A 17,076-nucleotide genomic window follows, 5' to 3' on the forward strand; every position below is an offset into this window, starting at 1 on the left:
CTACAAATTTAAATTCTTATGGTTTACATTCAACTATAACAGGTATACACAAAAGGTAATCATTCAAATAAAATATATATTAAAATATAAAATATACATTAAAAATAAATTAAATAATATATATTTATATATAAATATACATATTATTAAAAAAATAAATTATAAACAAATTTTTAAGATAAAATTTTGTTATCGAAAATACTGACAAATTTTTGACAAATTTTTTGTTAATAAAAAAATAAAAAAATTTTTGAAAAAAATTGTAGATAAATAAATTTTGACAAAATTTTTACCGACGTATAAAATCTGTTAATAACTAAAAATTCGTTTATGATAAAAATCAAATTTATTTATAAATTTATCTGTAATAGTTAATTTTTTAGTAGTGTGTAATAATTTATTTAATAATTAATTTTTAATTTATACATAATATTTTTTGTTTTAATTAAATTGAAAAATCAATTTTATTTATATGGAGTTAGATTCATAAAAAATATTAAAACACTACAAAAAAAAATGTGTGTAATTCTAAAGTCTAAATTTGGAAAATTGACATTGTAAACCCTATACTTGAATTGTGAAAATATATTATTAAAATAAAAAAATAAAAATAAAGGCAGGTGTCACGTGACTGAGGCTAGTGGGGTGTGACGGCAGCTTTTATAGGGGAACACGTCAGAGGACAAATCATAGCCGTCGATGAGCTGGCAATATCCACGGCGCTGCGTTTTTCACGCTCCATCTGGCACGTGACTTTGACTCTCTGACGTGCTACCATTTCCCTTTCTTTCTTTTTTTTTTTTTTAATTTATTTTTATTTTTATTATTATTTTTCTCTTCCATGCTTTGCCGACAATATGACGTGTCCCCCCATTCACATGCTCTTTATTACACTACACATTTTGTGGGTCCATTTTACCCTTTACTTGTTAAATGACTAAATTGCCCCTACCCTAATCCTACCCCTACACGCTGGTTTCTCCGTGTTCACATTTGTGAATGTTTTTGTGTACTTGAATTATTTGTTAGCCTGTCTTGTCAATTTCTATGTTAGTTGTATTTGAGTTGGATATTGGATAAATCTATTTTTTTAATATTTCAAGTTAATTACAATTAGAAATTAGGGATCGGAGGAGATAATCACGGAATTAAGGTACGCACTTGGTGTTTAAGAAGGTTCGCCATCTTTAAATTATTAGGATTTAATAAGGAATTAGATCTCAAAATATGACTATCTCCGAAGCTTGTTTAAGAGTAAGGACTCGTTTCCGAAGTTTCAAAAGTAAATTTTTTGAATTTTTTATTTATAAAAAATAGTAGTATTAATGTTTGATATAATTTTTAAAATTAGGTGAAAACTCAGGTGTAGTCGATTTCACGTGAAGTTGATAGTTGAAGGTTGTTTGATGAAAATTTAGTCAAATCAGTCAAATCATCTAATGGCTCTTGACTATCAACTTCACATGAAGTCGACTGCACCTGAGTTTCCACTTTAAAATTAACTTGTAGCTTTTTAAGAAGTTATTTAAAAGTTTATAGAGAAGTTAAAAAAAAATTTATCTCATAATACTACTATTTTTTATCACATTTTTATAAAATAAATATTTTTAAAAATAAAAATTCAAATATAAAATTATAGTCATTTATTGTTCAAGCTATTTTTTTAAAATGAGCTTAATGAAGTTGTTTATTTAAATTAAAGCTTCCCAAACGGCTCTTAATTCAAGTTGGTTGACAAAATATAATATGAGTAATTTTGATATTCTGAAGCTAATAATTAAAGCTTATACTAAAATCTTATGTATAACACTCAACTTTAACCAAATTAACGAAAATTTTTTTTGACGTAAAACTTCTAGTATATATAGTTTAAGTTATATGTTTCTTCATGTGGGACTAATAATTAAAGTTTAAATATAATACAAAGATATTTATAGTATTTTTAGTAATTTATATTTAACTAATATACCAAGAAAACAAAGAGAATTTTTATATTATATTTAACACTTTATTAAAAAATCTAGCACTATATTTTATAAAATAAATAAGTATAATTAATGAGTAATACTATGATAAAAAATAATATTTTAGTAAAAAGTGAATTTTTTTTTTAGAATAAAAAATTCATAAAAAATTATCATTGCAATACACAAAATCTTTTTAAATGAAATAAAAATTTGTGCTTTTCATTCAATTGTATTCTTAAAAAACATTTTTAATATAAAAAAATCTAATTACAAAATTAAAAATAATATAAAAATTTAATTAAAAAATTATATAAAAATTTAATTACAAATTTAATAAAATTATAAAAACATAATAGCAATTAAACCGAAATAATATTGTGTACACAGAATTTAATTAGATCACAAATGCACTCTAGGAAAAAGAAATTGCAAATATAATTTGCCAGTTATTATTTATTATATTTATTATGAAGGTGCAAGCATAAGTCATCTTTGACAGAATATTAAGAGATAATGTCACCTTTTAGGCTTTTAGCAAAAGGAAAGAAAGAGACAATGTCATTGAAAGTACACAAAAGTCCAAGGATGATGAAGTAATCACAAAATATACAAAGCAAATTAAATAACTCTAAAATTTTACTTTGGTATGCAATAAACATAATTTGATAAAAAAATCTCTTAAGATTTACCATTGTCCAAACCATAATTTAGGATTTGCAAGAGCTTGTTACCCAATTGGTTTTTTACTTAATTGAGTAAATTTTTTTTAATAAAAAAAATACATAAATTTCAATTAAAACTATGAAGGTTTAATTATTATGTTGCTCTTTATAGTTTTATCAAATTTTTAATTAGATTTTTATATTTTTTATTTTTAATTGAATTCTTACACTAATTTTAATTTTATAATTCGATCATTTTATGTTAAAAACGTTAAAATTAACAGAATATTTCTTTCAAAATACATGTAGTCAAAGATCTAATTAAATTTTTAATTATGAATACATTCAATTTGCAAAGAATATTCAGTTAACTCTAATATTTTTTACATTAGAAAGGACCTAATTATAAAATTAAAAGTAATGTAAGAATTTAATTAAAAAAAAGTATAGAAACTTAATTATAAATTTGGTAAAATTATAAAGATTTAATTAAGATTTGAGAGAACTGGTTATTCAAATAATTATACTTAATTGAAAATTATTTTTAGTAAAAGAATACATGCAATTTGGACTAAAATTATGAATATAATTCCATTGTTATTTAGTAATAATATCATTATCATACCTATTTTGTAAAGACATCTTTGCCTACTTATCTAATTATTTGGTCTATATTCCCATCATGCCATTCACTACTTAACCAAAAGGAAAGTAGGTTGATATGGTAAATGGAATTTGAATCTATAGCATGGTAAGAAATGGAAACATTATCAAGTTATCATAACATCATCATCAAGATTTTGAGGTTATTATAAGATCATAAGGTAGACTTAGATCAAATTAGTGGTAAATTTCTTCTTTTTTTATTTTTTATTTTTATTTTTATTTTCACATGTCAATACCACTTTGAATCTTGCTTTATTTAGGTTTTGCTTCACAAGTCATCCTACTAGCTAGAAAAAAAAAAGGGTTAGATCATCACTTTTGTCTCTAATATGCAAATCTATTCGCATATGCACTTCAACTTTCAATTGTTGTTTCTTTTGTTTCAAAAGATAACCCTTTGAATAAATAAATAAATGAAACTCTTTTACATTTTGTAAAGCCTAATTTAAAGTGCTTAGGATTTTTTTTGTTCAATTTAAATTCGATTATTATTATTAGGTTTAATTACTCTGTTAATTCGTATAGTTTCGTGAAATTTTCAATTAGGTTCCTATACTTTTTTTCTTTTTAATTGGGTCCCTGCACTATTTTTTTTTTAAATTAAGTCCCTCTTAGTAGTAATTGGTTTAATTTTATAGGGATCCAACTAAAAAAAAACTGGTATAGAGACCTAAATAAAAGAAAAAAAAAGTATAGGAACCCAATTAAAAAAAAAATTGTGCAAGGACTCAGTTGAAAGAAAAAAAAAATATAAAAATCTAATTAAAAATTTTACGAAATTATAGAGACCAAACAGAATAATTAAACCTTATTATTAAGACTAACTAATTCAAGTTGGAGTTCATGGCTAATAGTCAACTATGATTTTTCAATTACTTTACCCTTATATTCAAACTCAAACTCAAGATTATGAAAAAGGAATATAATAAAATTTTATAGTATAAATCAACTCAAGTGATTAATTTATTTGTCTGTCTAAATAAGTATTAGAATTTGAATATTGTCTTGTGCATGCATTTATGCAATCTTATTAATTATCAATAAACTCTTAAATAAAATTATGATCCGCAATGAATTTATTTTTGGCTTATCGAATTAAGAGATACTTTGACAAACAAAAAATATAGATTATTTTTGGTCTTATTTGAACTACCAATATTACTGATTTTATTACAAAAAAATCATATTATTTGGATTCAACTTAATTGAAGTCTCCTAAAAGAATAGAAGTCTTTGAATGAAAACTTTTCTCATTTTTAGACTCAAATTTGAAACTAATAATTAATAAACCGAAACAATTATCATCTTGACTAATCTCACGTTTTTTAAACATATGATAGGTGATTATGACATTTCCGGTAGAAAAATGGTTCTTGGACATAAAATTTTTATCCCCTCAACCCTCCGAAACCCTCCGAAAAATATAAAAAAATATTATTTTTATTTTGAGCCCATATCTGCAATCAATTGGATCTAATATGTACCGATTCATTTTTTTTTTAAATCTCTAACAAGGCATGTGGGCTAAGCTAGCTCAAGGAGTGTTAGTGAGGCCTAGTTCAGCGGTTAAATTAACCATCTATCTTTTTCAATTGATCTACGGATAAATTTATTATTCTATTTAAATAAGTGGTGGAGAGTCGAGTTCTTTTTTATATATTAATAGAATTTCAATTCGTGACGGATTAATAACAAATTAATCATTAACCTGTCGAGTTGATAAAAACTGTAAAAAAAAAAAAAACAAAAAAACAAAAAAATCATTAATTCAGCTATTTGTATAGAATACATATTAAAATATAAAATATACAATAAAAATTAATTAAACAATATATATACACACACAAATATATAATGGTTCATTTGATATTTAAATTTTGGTATATATATCATTTTTGAACAAAAAAAATCTATCCTCACTTCAGACACAAAATGTTAGAACTGTGGATTGTCACACCTATTTAGGTGTTTACACGTCAATAAATGATAATTATTTGTTAGATGGTAGATATTTAATATTTTGGTTCATAGACAATTTATTTATTTATTTATTATTATTATTTTTTTAAAGAACTACATACGTGATCACTGAAAATTGTGTACCTATAAACATTTGTATTACTATGAATATTGTTCCAATAAACTTTGATTTTGATATTCAAATGAAGAATCCTTTCATATCAAACGCTAACAGGAATAAACCATGATTAGGTTTCATTTTATTTGAATTAGGACATGCTTCTAATTCTTTAAACGTTCGTAGAATTATATATTCACATAAACAAATCTCCTTAATTAATATTCATAATCAAGCCCACTTACTTTTACTTAAAATTAAAAACTAAACAAATAGCTTGTAATATATAATTTTGCCGTCCTAAAAGATTCAGCCATTTTTTTTTTATAAGTTATATAGCATCCTTCATTATTGCTAGACAACACATAAATAGACAAGAGATAGGAATAAAATTAGGTACCGTGTGGAAATAATAACAAACATATTTTATTATCTCTTCATACATAATTTATTCCTACCAAAGAATTTCACAACGAAGACAAAACAAAAACATGACATCATTATTCCATTAAGACCCAAAGACTACGTTTGATTTTAAGATCATAAAAAAGATAAGATATTGAAAACAGAAAAAATAAAAATATAAAAATTAGTATTTTTATATTTATTTGGTAATAAATTAAATATAAAATAAAATAAATAATAAAAGTTTTGATTTATTTTCATTTTTTTTCTTCACATAAAATTTAGAATAATAAAAAATATAATTGTAAAAATTTGATAGTAATAATAAAAAAATAAGTTGTATTTTCGTCAAGTGTCTCTGTGATAGAAAGGAGACAAAATACGTTAGTTCAGTATTTTAGGACACAATATCTTACATGCTAAATATGATTTTATGTCTCTATAGTAGCGTTTGGTGGAGAGATAGAGACGGAAAGACTGACACTGAGAGACAGAGACTAAGAGACAGATATTGAAATAAATCTCAATATTCTGTTTGGTGCAAAATGGGAGACAGAAATTAAAATAAGAATGAAACTCTAATTTAATTTGCACAAAGGGTAAAATTAGAATTAATTAATTGAAATTAGGGTATTTTAGGTATAAAATGTTATTAAAGTTTCAGTCTCCATCTCTAAAAATTTTAATCTCCTGTGTCCCCACTTTTTGGAGGTACTAAAATATTGAAATTTTGGAGACAAAAACAAAAATTTTAGTACTAGTCTTTCAACCAACTAACATGATACTGAGTCTCAGTCTCTTAGTCTCTGTCTCAGTACCTCAAAACAAACGCTACCTATATCTATGTCTTTTTTGTAGCATTTGTTTTGAGATACTGGGAGATTGTGACTCATTATCATGTTTGTTGGTCCTGGTATTAAAATTTCAGACTCTGTCACCAAAATTTCAGTTCAGTACCTCCAAAAAGTAGGAATACGGGGAACTGAATTTTTTAGAAATGAATACTAAAACTTTAATAATATTTTATACCTAAAATACTCCATTTCAATTAATTAATTTTAACTTTATTCTTTGTGCAAATTAAATTAGAACTTTATTCTTATTTCAATCTCTGTCTCCCACTTTATACCAAACATAATATTATGACTTATTTCATTCTCAGTCTTTCAATCTCTTTCTCCCAGTCTCAATCTCTCCATTTCTGTCTCTCTTTCAAATGCTACCTTCATGTTTTTATAAACAAAAGCAGTCCAAAGTGTTGAAAGTTATAAATTTATGTAACTTGTATTAAAAATATGCTAGATTTGTTTTCTTGCTGTCCTTGCACAAATTTTCCAAAAGTTGAATTATTCCAAGAAACAAACATCATATAAATATGCCCTAATAATATTCACTTGGATGAAATCAATTACAATAATACAACATACACAAGACAAAAAGATAATAATCAGAAAAATTGTAGCACCAATGAAACTAACTAATTAGTACTAATTACTTAATTAATTAATTACCACCACGATAATGATACTCATTCTCAAGAGATGGTTGAGTTCTAATCATGCTAGCTGATGGCAATTTTGTGTCACCAATCCAGAATGTATCAAAAGCTTCTTCAACTTCTGAAACCTTCTCCATTTCCTTTATTTTTCTCTTCTTAATAATCTTTATAGCTACTAAGATCAAAGCCAATAAAATCAACACAACAAGACCTATTACAAACCCTAACACCCACCACAATTTAGAAGATTCTTTTGCTGAAGAAGATGGAATCACAAGTGTGTAATGTCCTTGGCTTTGTGCTTCACAAAAATATGGCTTTGTCATGTTGCTAAATTCAACCGTGCCATTGTCACCAATCTTGGCACAAAGTGGTGTAACGTTTTTCGGGTGTGACGAAACGTTTCGAAACCGGATAGTAATGTTGCCTCCTTGAGTGTCAATTTTGATCTTTTGACAATCTAACAATTCTTTCTCTGAAGAACTATAAGCAATGAAACCAAGAATTGGAGCAATCATTGTGTAATTTGATACATTGAAATAAAGATTTGACCATTTGCCTAAGTTTTCATATAGTATTGCAATTCTCTTCATGCTAGGTTGAGCCACCACCTTAGGTGGAAGACTAAGGAAGCTATGATTCAATCCTCGATTCCAGAACGAAACGGCGCGCAATCTCACGGCGGAGATCTTCATTCCTGTCAAGTTGGAAGGGATCGAAATTTCGTAGACGATTGCTGTTTTTATAAACTTCCCTTTCACATCGTTCACGGCTTGCTTGCAGAGCAAGTCATCTAACGATTCGAGGCTATCAGTAATAATTGAGCCTCTAACAAAAGATGATGATAAGAACAAGAAAGAAACATTGATAATCAACCATGTAACTTGCCACCATTTATGGAGGATCCCCATTAAAAGAGAACAAAAGAAAAAATGTTATCCTAGAAGAACTCTTGTTCTGCCTCTAACAATGTTGAGTCCTTGAACAATAGCTTCTTCTTTCATGGAAAATGAAAACCATGGATGAACACAACCCATTGAAGCTTCTTCTATGATGATGCACTATTTTCAATACTCATTAGTGTGATAGAAGGAAAATTTCACACAAAAAAAACTCTAGGAAACTCCTTCACAAAAAAAAAAAAAGGGTCTACTTAAGAGAAGAAGGTAGAAGAAATCTCTTTGAAAAATACTTACCTTTATTTCTATTTTTCCATCTTCCTAATGAGTTTCTTCTTATAAGAGAAACCCACAATAAGATATTCCTAGTATATGATTGATACAATGAAAAAGTTACAAACTTTAATCATGGGTTTGGTTGGGAAGGTAAGCTTATACCACCTTATACCAAATGATTGATAAGGTTTTCCAAAAAAGCAAAAAGGAATGATGGGTGTGATGTTAAAACTAAAAAGCTTCTTCTTTCTGCTGAACTCTTCAAACTCTTTTGTTCCTATAAATCAGAGGCATATGTGGAAGAATGTAAGAAATGAGCTTTAAGATTGTGATGTGGATAATTGGAACTTTTCAAATAAAGTGTTTGATCATGCTACATTAAAATTTGTCATTGACTTCTTGTCATTATTATCTGTTGGATTCTTAAACATATAAGGGTGTTAATTAGGATTAGGATACATAAAATATATTAATTAGTATTTAAATTTTGTTTTTTTTTTTCTTTGATTTGATTCTATGTTACATGTTGGTCAAAGGAGAAAAAGGAGAGAGAATGAGTTGGAGATTGACCTATATATGCCAACTAAGAACTTAGTTTCTAGTTATAGTTATAGTGCCATATGAGAGGGCGAAAGCTATGCACTTCCAAGTATGAATACCTTTTTGAGGCAAATAAATCGGTAGCAATTTTTTTCAAAATAAAAAATAAATAATTTTTTGTCTAAGGTATTATATTAGAAGCCAAATTGTCCCATTTAGTTATTGGATGTTTATGGTGAATACTTTATTCTTGTCTTAAAAAATTTGCTTACACGGTTTTGGATGGGAGTGGTGGTTAAGTTAAGCCATTATTCCATTCCAAATGGTAAATACAAAATTCAGCTACTTTCATCATTGACCTATCTCACATAATACAAAATTGTACAAAGAAAAAGAAACACTACTAATTATGTTTTATATTTTACAAAATTAAGTCTAAAGTGTTGTACTATTTGTTAATTAAATAAAATTAAGTCTAACTATTTTGTTTATTCTATAAATCTGTTTAAATATTTTTTATTTGATTTATAGAAAAGTGAGTGGAAAAACCTAATCCTTAAAACTTAGAATGATATATTGTATGATTCCTCTCCATGAGAGCTTCTTAGAATTTTTTACAACTAGAGATACGGAGTGTGATGATATTATCATGATCATAAAATTAAGAGCAACTTTATCTTAAATTGTCAATATATGGTGATTGGTGAGAAAATTAATTAAATTAAATACTTATAAAAATTATTTGAGGCTTATGTTTGTAACCAACATGCAACTTATCACCATATCTATCTTATATTATCATGAATGCCTGCTATATCATTCTCCACTTACCTAAGATAGTATCATAAAATTAGTCACAAGCATCATTGTTAACAGAAATGTTAAGAGTTTCAAACTTATAAGAACTACAAAGTATGTCCATTTGCAAATTAAGCTATCTAGAAAATACAAAAAAAATCATATGATTTATGTAGCTGACTCCATCTAAAACGACAAAACTCGTATTCAGAGTGCGTTTGTAAGTTAAGGTTTTCGAGGGGAAGGGAATGGTTTGAAGTGTAATTATGAATTTCATTTAACTACCCTTCTCTTCCCTCCCTCTCTCCCTTTCCTTCAAGAACCAAATCTTGCCAAAAATTCATAGGAAGAAGAAGTGAAGAGATCAGAGGTATTCAGAGTAATGAATACACATAAAATTTGCTACATGATTTAAAGAAGAAAATGGGGTTGATACAAGGATAGTAGACATTGATATGAATCTATTCTATACCAAAGGGATATTAAGGATACACATGCCTCTTTTTTCAGAGATTTTTTCAAACAAGGATACTTATGCCTCTTATACAGAAGATACAACTAAATGGAAACAAATGGTGTTCAGCAAGATCAACTTGACTTAATTTATATCTCACAATACCATTCTATTCAGTTCCAGTGATTTTCTTCTTCAGTCCATCAATATCCTCAGCTAGCTCCTTTCTGCTAGACTGTATCAAAGTAAAACACTTTGTTACTTAAATGATCAATCTCATAATGGTTTGACATGTTTGACCGATTAACCGAGGCTTATTTGCGCAGAACAAAATGTGTTAATGTTCTAAACTACCCTCTATTCCATTTCAAAATGGTATGTGCATACAAAAAATCATATACATATGTTGTGTAACTCATCTCAATGTGTATTTTGTATCTCAACATGTATTCTATACGGGTGACTAATATTCTGTGTACACAGCATGGTTGATTCCATTTTACTTATCAGTGCCATTTTTTAATATGATCTAAGGATGTACTAGAAAACGACAGTGATAGATTGTTCTGGCAAGTTTGTCGAGACAAATACAACGACACTAAGACTCGACAAAATTCTAAGTTTCGATATTTTAGGTGGATAGAAATTGGCAAATTTTGTCCATCCTTATAGAGACATTTAGCATGTTACTATATCTGTCTCTTTCTCCAGACACTGTTTATATCTCCCAATATCTTCGTATTTTTGTCTTGAGACAGCTAGCTATCGGTGATGGAGGGAGTAGTAAAGTATCATGATGCATTTTACTTACCTTGAACAGAAGGTATCGGTAGACGAACCATCCAGTGTACCCTAGCCCTACCAACTCCATAATCTTTGGAAGCTGAAACATTGTGAAGATTACTTTAGGTTGTTTCACCGAGCTTTCTAGAGGATAAAGGGATTACAAAATATGAAAAGAAGTGAATTAAATTCACGAAAGAGTTATGACTTACCAAGGGAACTGAGTTTATTGCACCAACAAGAATTGAAGATAGCCAAACAGCAACTATGGCGCCGCCACCATAAAGAAGTACTGTGGACTTGTTTTCAACAGCATCCCACTGATAATGAGTAATGTAGGGATATTATATCCTCTTGGTTAAAAGAAAGCTTGGCAAATTCAAATATTGGAATTGCAAGCTTGTCAATTTGCCAAATGAAAGTTCTATACATCAAATTAAATCGTTAAAAATTTTCAATCGGTAAGCTTGCTTGCCTTTTCCTTCAAATCTGTGAACAACTCGTTCGCGTCTACTGAACCGGATTCCTCCGATGAAGCTCTTGTTTGAAGCAGACAAGGTTTTTGGGACCCTAAAGAGGGAGGCAATAAGAAAATAATTTTAGCATTGTTAAAAGACAAACAAAAGGCACCATGATTAAACTTAATAACTATAATAACTAAAATGGAACAAATCGTAGGAATACTAGCACATTCGGTTTTCCACTTGGAATCACAAAACCATGGTTTGGAGTTTCAACATTCCCAAACTGGAAAATAAAAACACTACGAGACGCGTAAAGGTAGGAAGGAGGCACTTGTGGTAAACTAAAACTACAATTATGAACTAAAAGTTAGGCAAAACAAGTGTATAAACCTCTAAGACAATTATGAACTAAAAGTTCATTGCCCAATTCACATAGCAAATTAGGCAACCACACCAGCTCCTAATCATGTTTACCAGTCTCAATTTCAAAATGCAAAATCCTTTCAATTTCAGTTACTTTGCATTAGCATCTCCTCTGAAATAGTCAGCAGAATCAATCATATTATGGAATAAGGGCACATCACTATCTGATCTGCCACTTAAATCTCTCATTCACAGAATCTAGTACTAACCACTAAGAATTTACTCAGTAGTAAAGAAATATATACAAATATTTAAGGGTAAACTATACTAACCTCGTGTTATATCTCACATGACACTCCTCCACTTATAAAATTACATACTAATCTCCTTGAAATTTAAGTTATATGCCACTCCTCACTCTTTCTTGCATTGTTATTTGAAATATGCAGCAACATCTTAATGCTAAGGGATTTGAGCTCAATGATACTGTGATATAAAAAATCAACCATAAATCCATAATTCATGTAGTTTTAAAGTTAACAATTCTTAAAAAGGAAATAGCAACAATGATTATAAAGCCATGAAGGGCACTTCATAGGATTCAATTTCAAATTTCCAGCCCAAACCAAATCTAATTGAAAGCTCACACCCCAGTATCTTTGACTAACAAAGTTTGAAACTTTATGTGCAATATCTAAGAATTCAACCCAAAGAAAAGAAAAACAAAAACTTTAAGAAATGGGTACCTGAAAAGTGTTTGAGGGAAGTTGAGAACAAAGGGGTGGTGGTGAAGGAGGAGGTGGAGAGGCGTGGAGGAAGATAAGGCAAAGCAGAGCAGCGTGCAACGTTGGTGGTGGTCGGAATCCTAGGATGGAGGAGCACGGTGGTGGCAGCCGCCGCCATTATTAAAAGTTATTGTTGTGTTGTGGCTTGAGAAATGAGAAGAGTTTGTGAGTGATGATCCTGTTCCTATCTATCCTCAAAACAATCAAAATTTAGAACTTTGGTTGGTGCGACTTTGTTTGTTTACTTGCCAAAGTGATTGAAGGTTATTGGATATCCAATCCAATATGAGTCAACAAGGTGACACGTGGATCACCCTTGCTTTCTCATTGGTTGCTTCCCTATCTTCAAAATCCACATCCCAAATAGTGTAGTGAGTATGTGACTGAATTTTCCTTAGGCAAAGTTGAGTCATCTTTTTCTCATGTTTTCCAAAGGATTTGACAAAATTTAGTAGGAAAAGTATAGATAATCAACAAGATTTTTGAATAATGTGTAAATAATATGAATTAATAGGATTAAAATAGTAAATTTAATTAGTAGCATTGAATTAAGGTGTAGTGTATTTTCATTTGATTAGTGATTGTTCATGTTCAAAATTTTCATTGTTCCCCTAGCACTCCCCAATTTAGTAACCATTTTAATGACTTATACAGTTATATATTCATAAGAGTTTGATTAGTTTTAACTAACTTGATTAAATTCATTTGTCTATCTAATTAAATGCGGAGAGTTTAAACTCAATTTATAAATGCAACAATAGAAATTAGAATAAAAGATAAATAGATCTCTAATTTTTTTAAATGCGGACATTTTCGTCCTTCAGAATTAAAAAATACATTTCGATTTCTCACCGTATAAAACGCGTGACAATTATGCCCCTCCGTCGAATTGGAGCTCTAAACAGCAATGGAAATTGCTAGCATGGAGGGGTGGAGAGTGATCTGTCCGTTTTGATTGCTGATGTAGATGGGGAACAAAATGTTAGTGAACAATTTGGTCCTTATGCTCCAAAACGATGCCGTATGCATCCCCACTTTATTTCAACCTTCGTAATCCCCATAACACCCAAAAGTCACTCCACTTATTACAGAAAACCCTATCTGACCACGAAGAGCGCCCTTCTCCCTCAAAAAAAAAAAAAAAGACTTCCTCCAGTTGAAAGTGGTGGTGTGCTCAATGGACGTGGTGGTTGGCAAAGGTTACAGCAAGTTTTGTGTTGAGAGGAAGCTGCTATCTTCTACAGAGGTAAGGGTAATAATCGAGACTATGTACGTTGTTGTTTAAATACTTGTGACAATATAATGCATGGGGTTGGAATATGGGGTGATTGCATATTTTTTTCGGTAAAAGAATGAGAAAAAGCTATGTGGAGTTAACTGATTTCAAAATTTCGGACACTTGATCTAGGGTTTAATCTCCGATTTATGTACTTGTGGATAATGCAGATAGATGATATATATGTGGTACCTATTTTTTATCACGGAGACCATTTTGGTAGAACACCTAGTGGAACTCTTGAGTATATTGGTGGAAAAGTTGAAAAATTTTTGAAAATGGACTTAGACTTTGTGAATTTTGGGGATTTGGTAACATTGTTCAAGGGTCTGGGATATGCATCATATAGGGCAGTTTATTGGGTTAACCCAGCAAGCAGTGATCTTGAGGCTGGACTGCACATTCTGAGAGGAGATGCAGTGATCAATGAACTTCGAGAGAACAAGCTCAATAATTCAACCACTGATGAATTTTACGTATACTTCGACCATCCCGTTGATGAGCCACAGATAGTGAAAGAACATGCTGCGGCAGAAAAAGGAGCGGAAGAATTTGATGATCCTATTGATGTTGACAGCATCATGAGGGAGTTTCAATCATCACCATCCACAGAAGATGACGGACATGAAAGTGGGGAGGACGAACTGTATAAACCTCCTCCTACTGGCTCCAAAACTGTTTCAGATGAGAATTATTCTAGCCTTGATGAGGAAGATGATGGGATGAGAAAAAAAAATTCTGAAAGAAAAGGACAAGGTTCTGCCAAAGAAAAAGAACAGTGTGAAAGAAGGGACAGAGACAGAGTCAAGTGGAGGTAAAAAAATAGCTGGACTAAGGAGTGCAAGTGGGAGTGCTGCTAAAGGTGATGGGCCTACTATGAAGACCAAAAGAACTAGGCCCACTACCAAGCCCAAAGAAACTGGGCCTAATGTGAAGGCCCAAAGAACTAGGCCTGTTGTACATGCTGAGGAAGCTGTGACTACTGTGCAGCCTAATGATAGGCCTCCAATCGGCCTCTATGTAAATGAAGAGGATTCAGATGATGATGACCCCATTTATGAGTATGAATCAGAGGATCTTCACACACCAGTGTCGTCAGAGGATGAGGGAGACAAGCATGACTTTCCAGTGTTCAATGATGATTATGGGTTTGGAGAGGGTAGATTTGAGATTGGTACCAAGTTTGCAACCATTTATGGGTTCAAAGAAGTGGTAAGAGATATGTTCATATCTGAAGACAAGAAACTTCTCTGGATAAAAAATGATAAGAAAAGGGCGAGAGTTGGATGTAGGGGTGAAGACTGTCCATGGCTGGTACATTTATCCTACAATAAGACACTCTTATGCTTCCAGGTAAAGACTTACAAGGCAGAGCATACTTGTGCAAGAGACTTGGGTAGTAATGCTGCTGATCAACACTGGATCAGTAAAAAAGTAGAAAAGAGAATGGCAAGCCAACATCATATGACAACTAATGAGGCAATTGACTTTCTTAGAGAAGAGTTTAACCTGGTGGTGCATTCGAAGATGGTTTACAGGACAGTGAAAAAGGCCAAAGAGAGAATAATAGGAAATGAAAAAGAACAATATGGGAAGCTCAGGGACTATGGCATGGAGATAATTAAGAGTAACCCGGGTTCGACAGCAAGAGTTGATGTGAAGCCTATTTCACAATCCCTCCCTGTGTTTGATAATATATATATATATATATATATATATATATATATATATATATATATATATATATATATATATATATATATATATGCTTCGAGGGCTGTAAGCAAGAGTTTAAGAGTGGATGTAGGCCTTCCATCCATCTAGATGGAGCTTTTCTGAAGACATATCACGGAGGCCAACTACTTTCAGCAGTTGCATAGGATGCGAACAACCAATTCTATGTAGTGGCATATGGTGTTGCAAGATCGGAGACTAAGGAATCATGGAAATGGTTCCTCGCATTGCTACCTCTAAATTCAGACCCAAACAAATAATTGTCAGGCTCCCAACAAGTACAAATCCAACGCCTGTTGGACCACCAAATCCACCACAAACTCAAAGCACCAGCACTGGTGGGGCATCATCAAAAGAGACATTGAAAGCAGCTAGCAGTGACAATACAAGGATTTTCAAGTTCATCCCTATTCCTGGATCCAAGCATTAGAAAAACTGAAGACAACTGTATAAATTCTATTTTTTGTCCTAGTTATTACCATCAATTGAACAATGCTTTTTAGCTATCATAGTCTGGCAAACTTGTTTACATGTCAAGTAGACGTTTTGTTATTTTATGGCAAACTTATGCTGTTATTTTGTTATTTTGTGACAAATTTATGCTGTTATTTTAGATACATTAACGTGTAATGTTTGGTTATAATTTATGCAAAATTACTACCTTATATAATACTTGACTTGCAATATTATTTAGTTGTTCTTATCTCAAAAAAATCAAATTACACAACCAGCAGTGGCAATTGTCATTACAACATCACAGGTACATCAATCATCTTCAGGCCTTTAAGAAATATACAGCAAGAATAACAACAACTACACTAATCATATTAATATGCCACAAATTCATGAATTTTTCCTTTTCCATAGATAATAGCTTCCTCTCCAAATCCTCTAGTTTTTTCTCTACCTCTTGCCTTCGAAACAGTTGTTCTTCAACTTCTATTCCCTCAGCATCATCCACAGCACTAAATGCTTCACACTCTATGGCTCTGATTTTTTTCAGGTATTCATCAAGCCAGACAAAGAATCGGCAGTAACGTTCTTTAACCTGGAGCAAATTTTCAGAAAATCACCCAATTAGACACATTACAGTCTTATCCAACCATTGCCAAATTAGTAAATTACCTTGAAGAATGGACACCCGAGAAATATTCTATTAGGGTTAGTTGCTGTTCTTGACTTGTATAGAATAGCATATACGCCGTAGAAGCACCTTAGTGCAACCCCATCTCGCTCGTATCCTCCTAGCACGACGAATGAAGATCTCCCTTCAGGTCTTGTGCATGAAGAACCCCTTCACTCATCATGGACGATCGCACCATCAATAGCCATTGCTTCGTCGATGCATTTCGATCAAATAGGACTCATTCCAGCATATGGCGTCGTTTTGGAGCATAAAGACCAAATTGTCCACCAATATTTTGTTCCC

General features: G+C 30.7%; 3 protein-coding genes across 3 annotated transcripts; 1 reads left to right on the forward strand and 2 right to left on the reverse strand.

Annotated features, from left to right (window-relative positions):
* Window positions 1–7,266: 7,266 nt before the first annotated feature.
* LOC107622895 (uncharacterized) lies at window positions 7,267–8,734 on the reverse strand. Its single transcript, XM_016324971.3, has one exon. The coding sequence runs from the start codon at window positions 8,184–8,186 to the stop codon at window positions 7,281–7,283; it is 906 nt and encodes a 301-aa protein (XP_016180457.1). The 5' UTR covers window positions 8,187–8,734; the 3' UTR covers window positions 7,267–7,280.
* A 1,441-nt stretch (window positions 8,735–10,175) lies between these two features.
* On the reverse strand, window positions 10,176–12,965 carry LOC107622914 (CURVATURE THYLAKOID 1A-like protein). The gene is made up of 5 exons (XM_016324990.3): window positions 12,599–12,965; window positions 11,501–11,595; window positions 11,238–11,345; window positions 11,054–11,125; window positions 10,176–10,477 (listed from the first exon to the last, which is right to left on the reverse strand). The coding sequence occupies exons 1-5, from the start codon at window positions 12,753–12,755 to the stop codon at window positions 10,412–10,414; spliced, it is 498 nt and encodes a 165-aa protein (XP_016180476.1). The 5' UTR covers window positions 12,756–12,965; the 3' UTR covers window positions 10,176–10,411.
* Window positions 12,966–13,814: 849 nt separating this feature from the next.
* LOC148572838 (uncharacterized) lies at window positions 13,815–15,793 on the forward strand. Its single transcript, XM_088505546.1, has 4 exons — window positions 13,815–13,883; window positions 14,084–14,543; window positions 14,641–15,606; window positions 15,669–15,793. The coding sequence occupies exons 1-4, from the start codon at window positions 13,815–13,817 to the stop codon at window positions 15,791–15,793; spliced, it is 1,620 nt and encodes a 539-aa protein (XP_088361672.1).
* Window positions 15,794–17,076: the final 1,283 nt, after the last annotated feature.

The sequence above is a fragment of the Arachis ipaensis genome, chromosome B2 (genome assembly GCF_059453495.1).
Source record: "Arachis ipaensis isolate K30076 ecotype BB chromosome B2, ASM5945349v1, whole genome shotgun sequence".
NCBI classification, from domain to species: domain Eukaryota; kingdom Viridiplantae; phylum Streptophyta; class Magnoliopsida; order Fabales; family Fabaceae; genus Arachis; species Arachis ipaensis.

Coding starts and splice junctions, on each gene's coding strand:
- LOC107622895 (XM_016324971.3), bottom strand. CDS start 8,186: ATGGGGATCCTCCATAAATGGTGGCAAGTTACATGGTTGATTATCAAT.
- LOC107622914 (XM_016324990.3), bottom strand. CDS start 12,755: ATGGCGGCGGCTGCCACCACCGTGCTCCTCCATCCTAGGATTCCGACC. Junction 11,346..11,500: donor TCACAGATTTGAAGGAAAAG/GCAAGCAAGCTT, acceptor ACTCATTATCAG/TGGGATGCTGTTGAAAACAA. Junction 11,126..11,237: donor CAATAAACTCAGTTCCCTTG/GTAAGTCATAAC, acceptor ACAATGTTTCAG/CTTCCAAAGATTATGGAGTT.
- LOC148572838 (XM_088505546.1), top strand. CDS start 13,815: ATGGACGTGGTGGTTGGCAAAGGTTACAGCAAGTTTTGTGTTGAGAGG. Junction 14,544..14,640: donor AGAAGATGACGGACATGAAA/GTGGGGAGGACG, acceptor TGATGGGATGAG/AAAAAAAAATTCTGAAAGAA. Junction 15,607..15,668: donor ATCCCTCCCTGTGTTTGATA/ATATATATATAT, acceptor ATATATATATAT/ATATATATATATGCTTCGAG.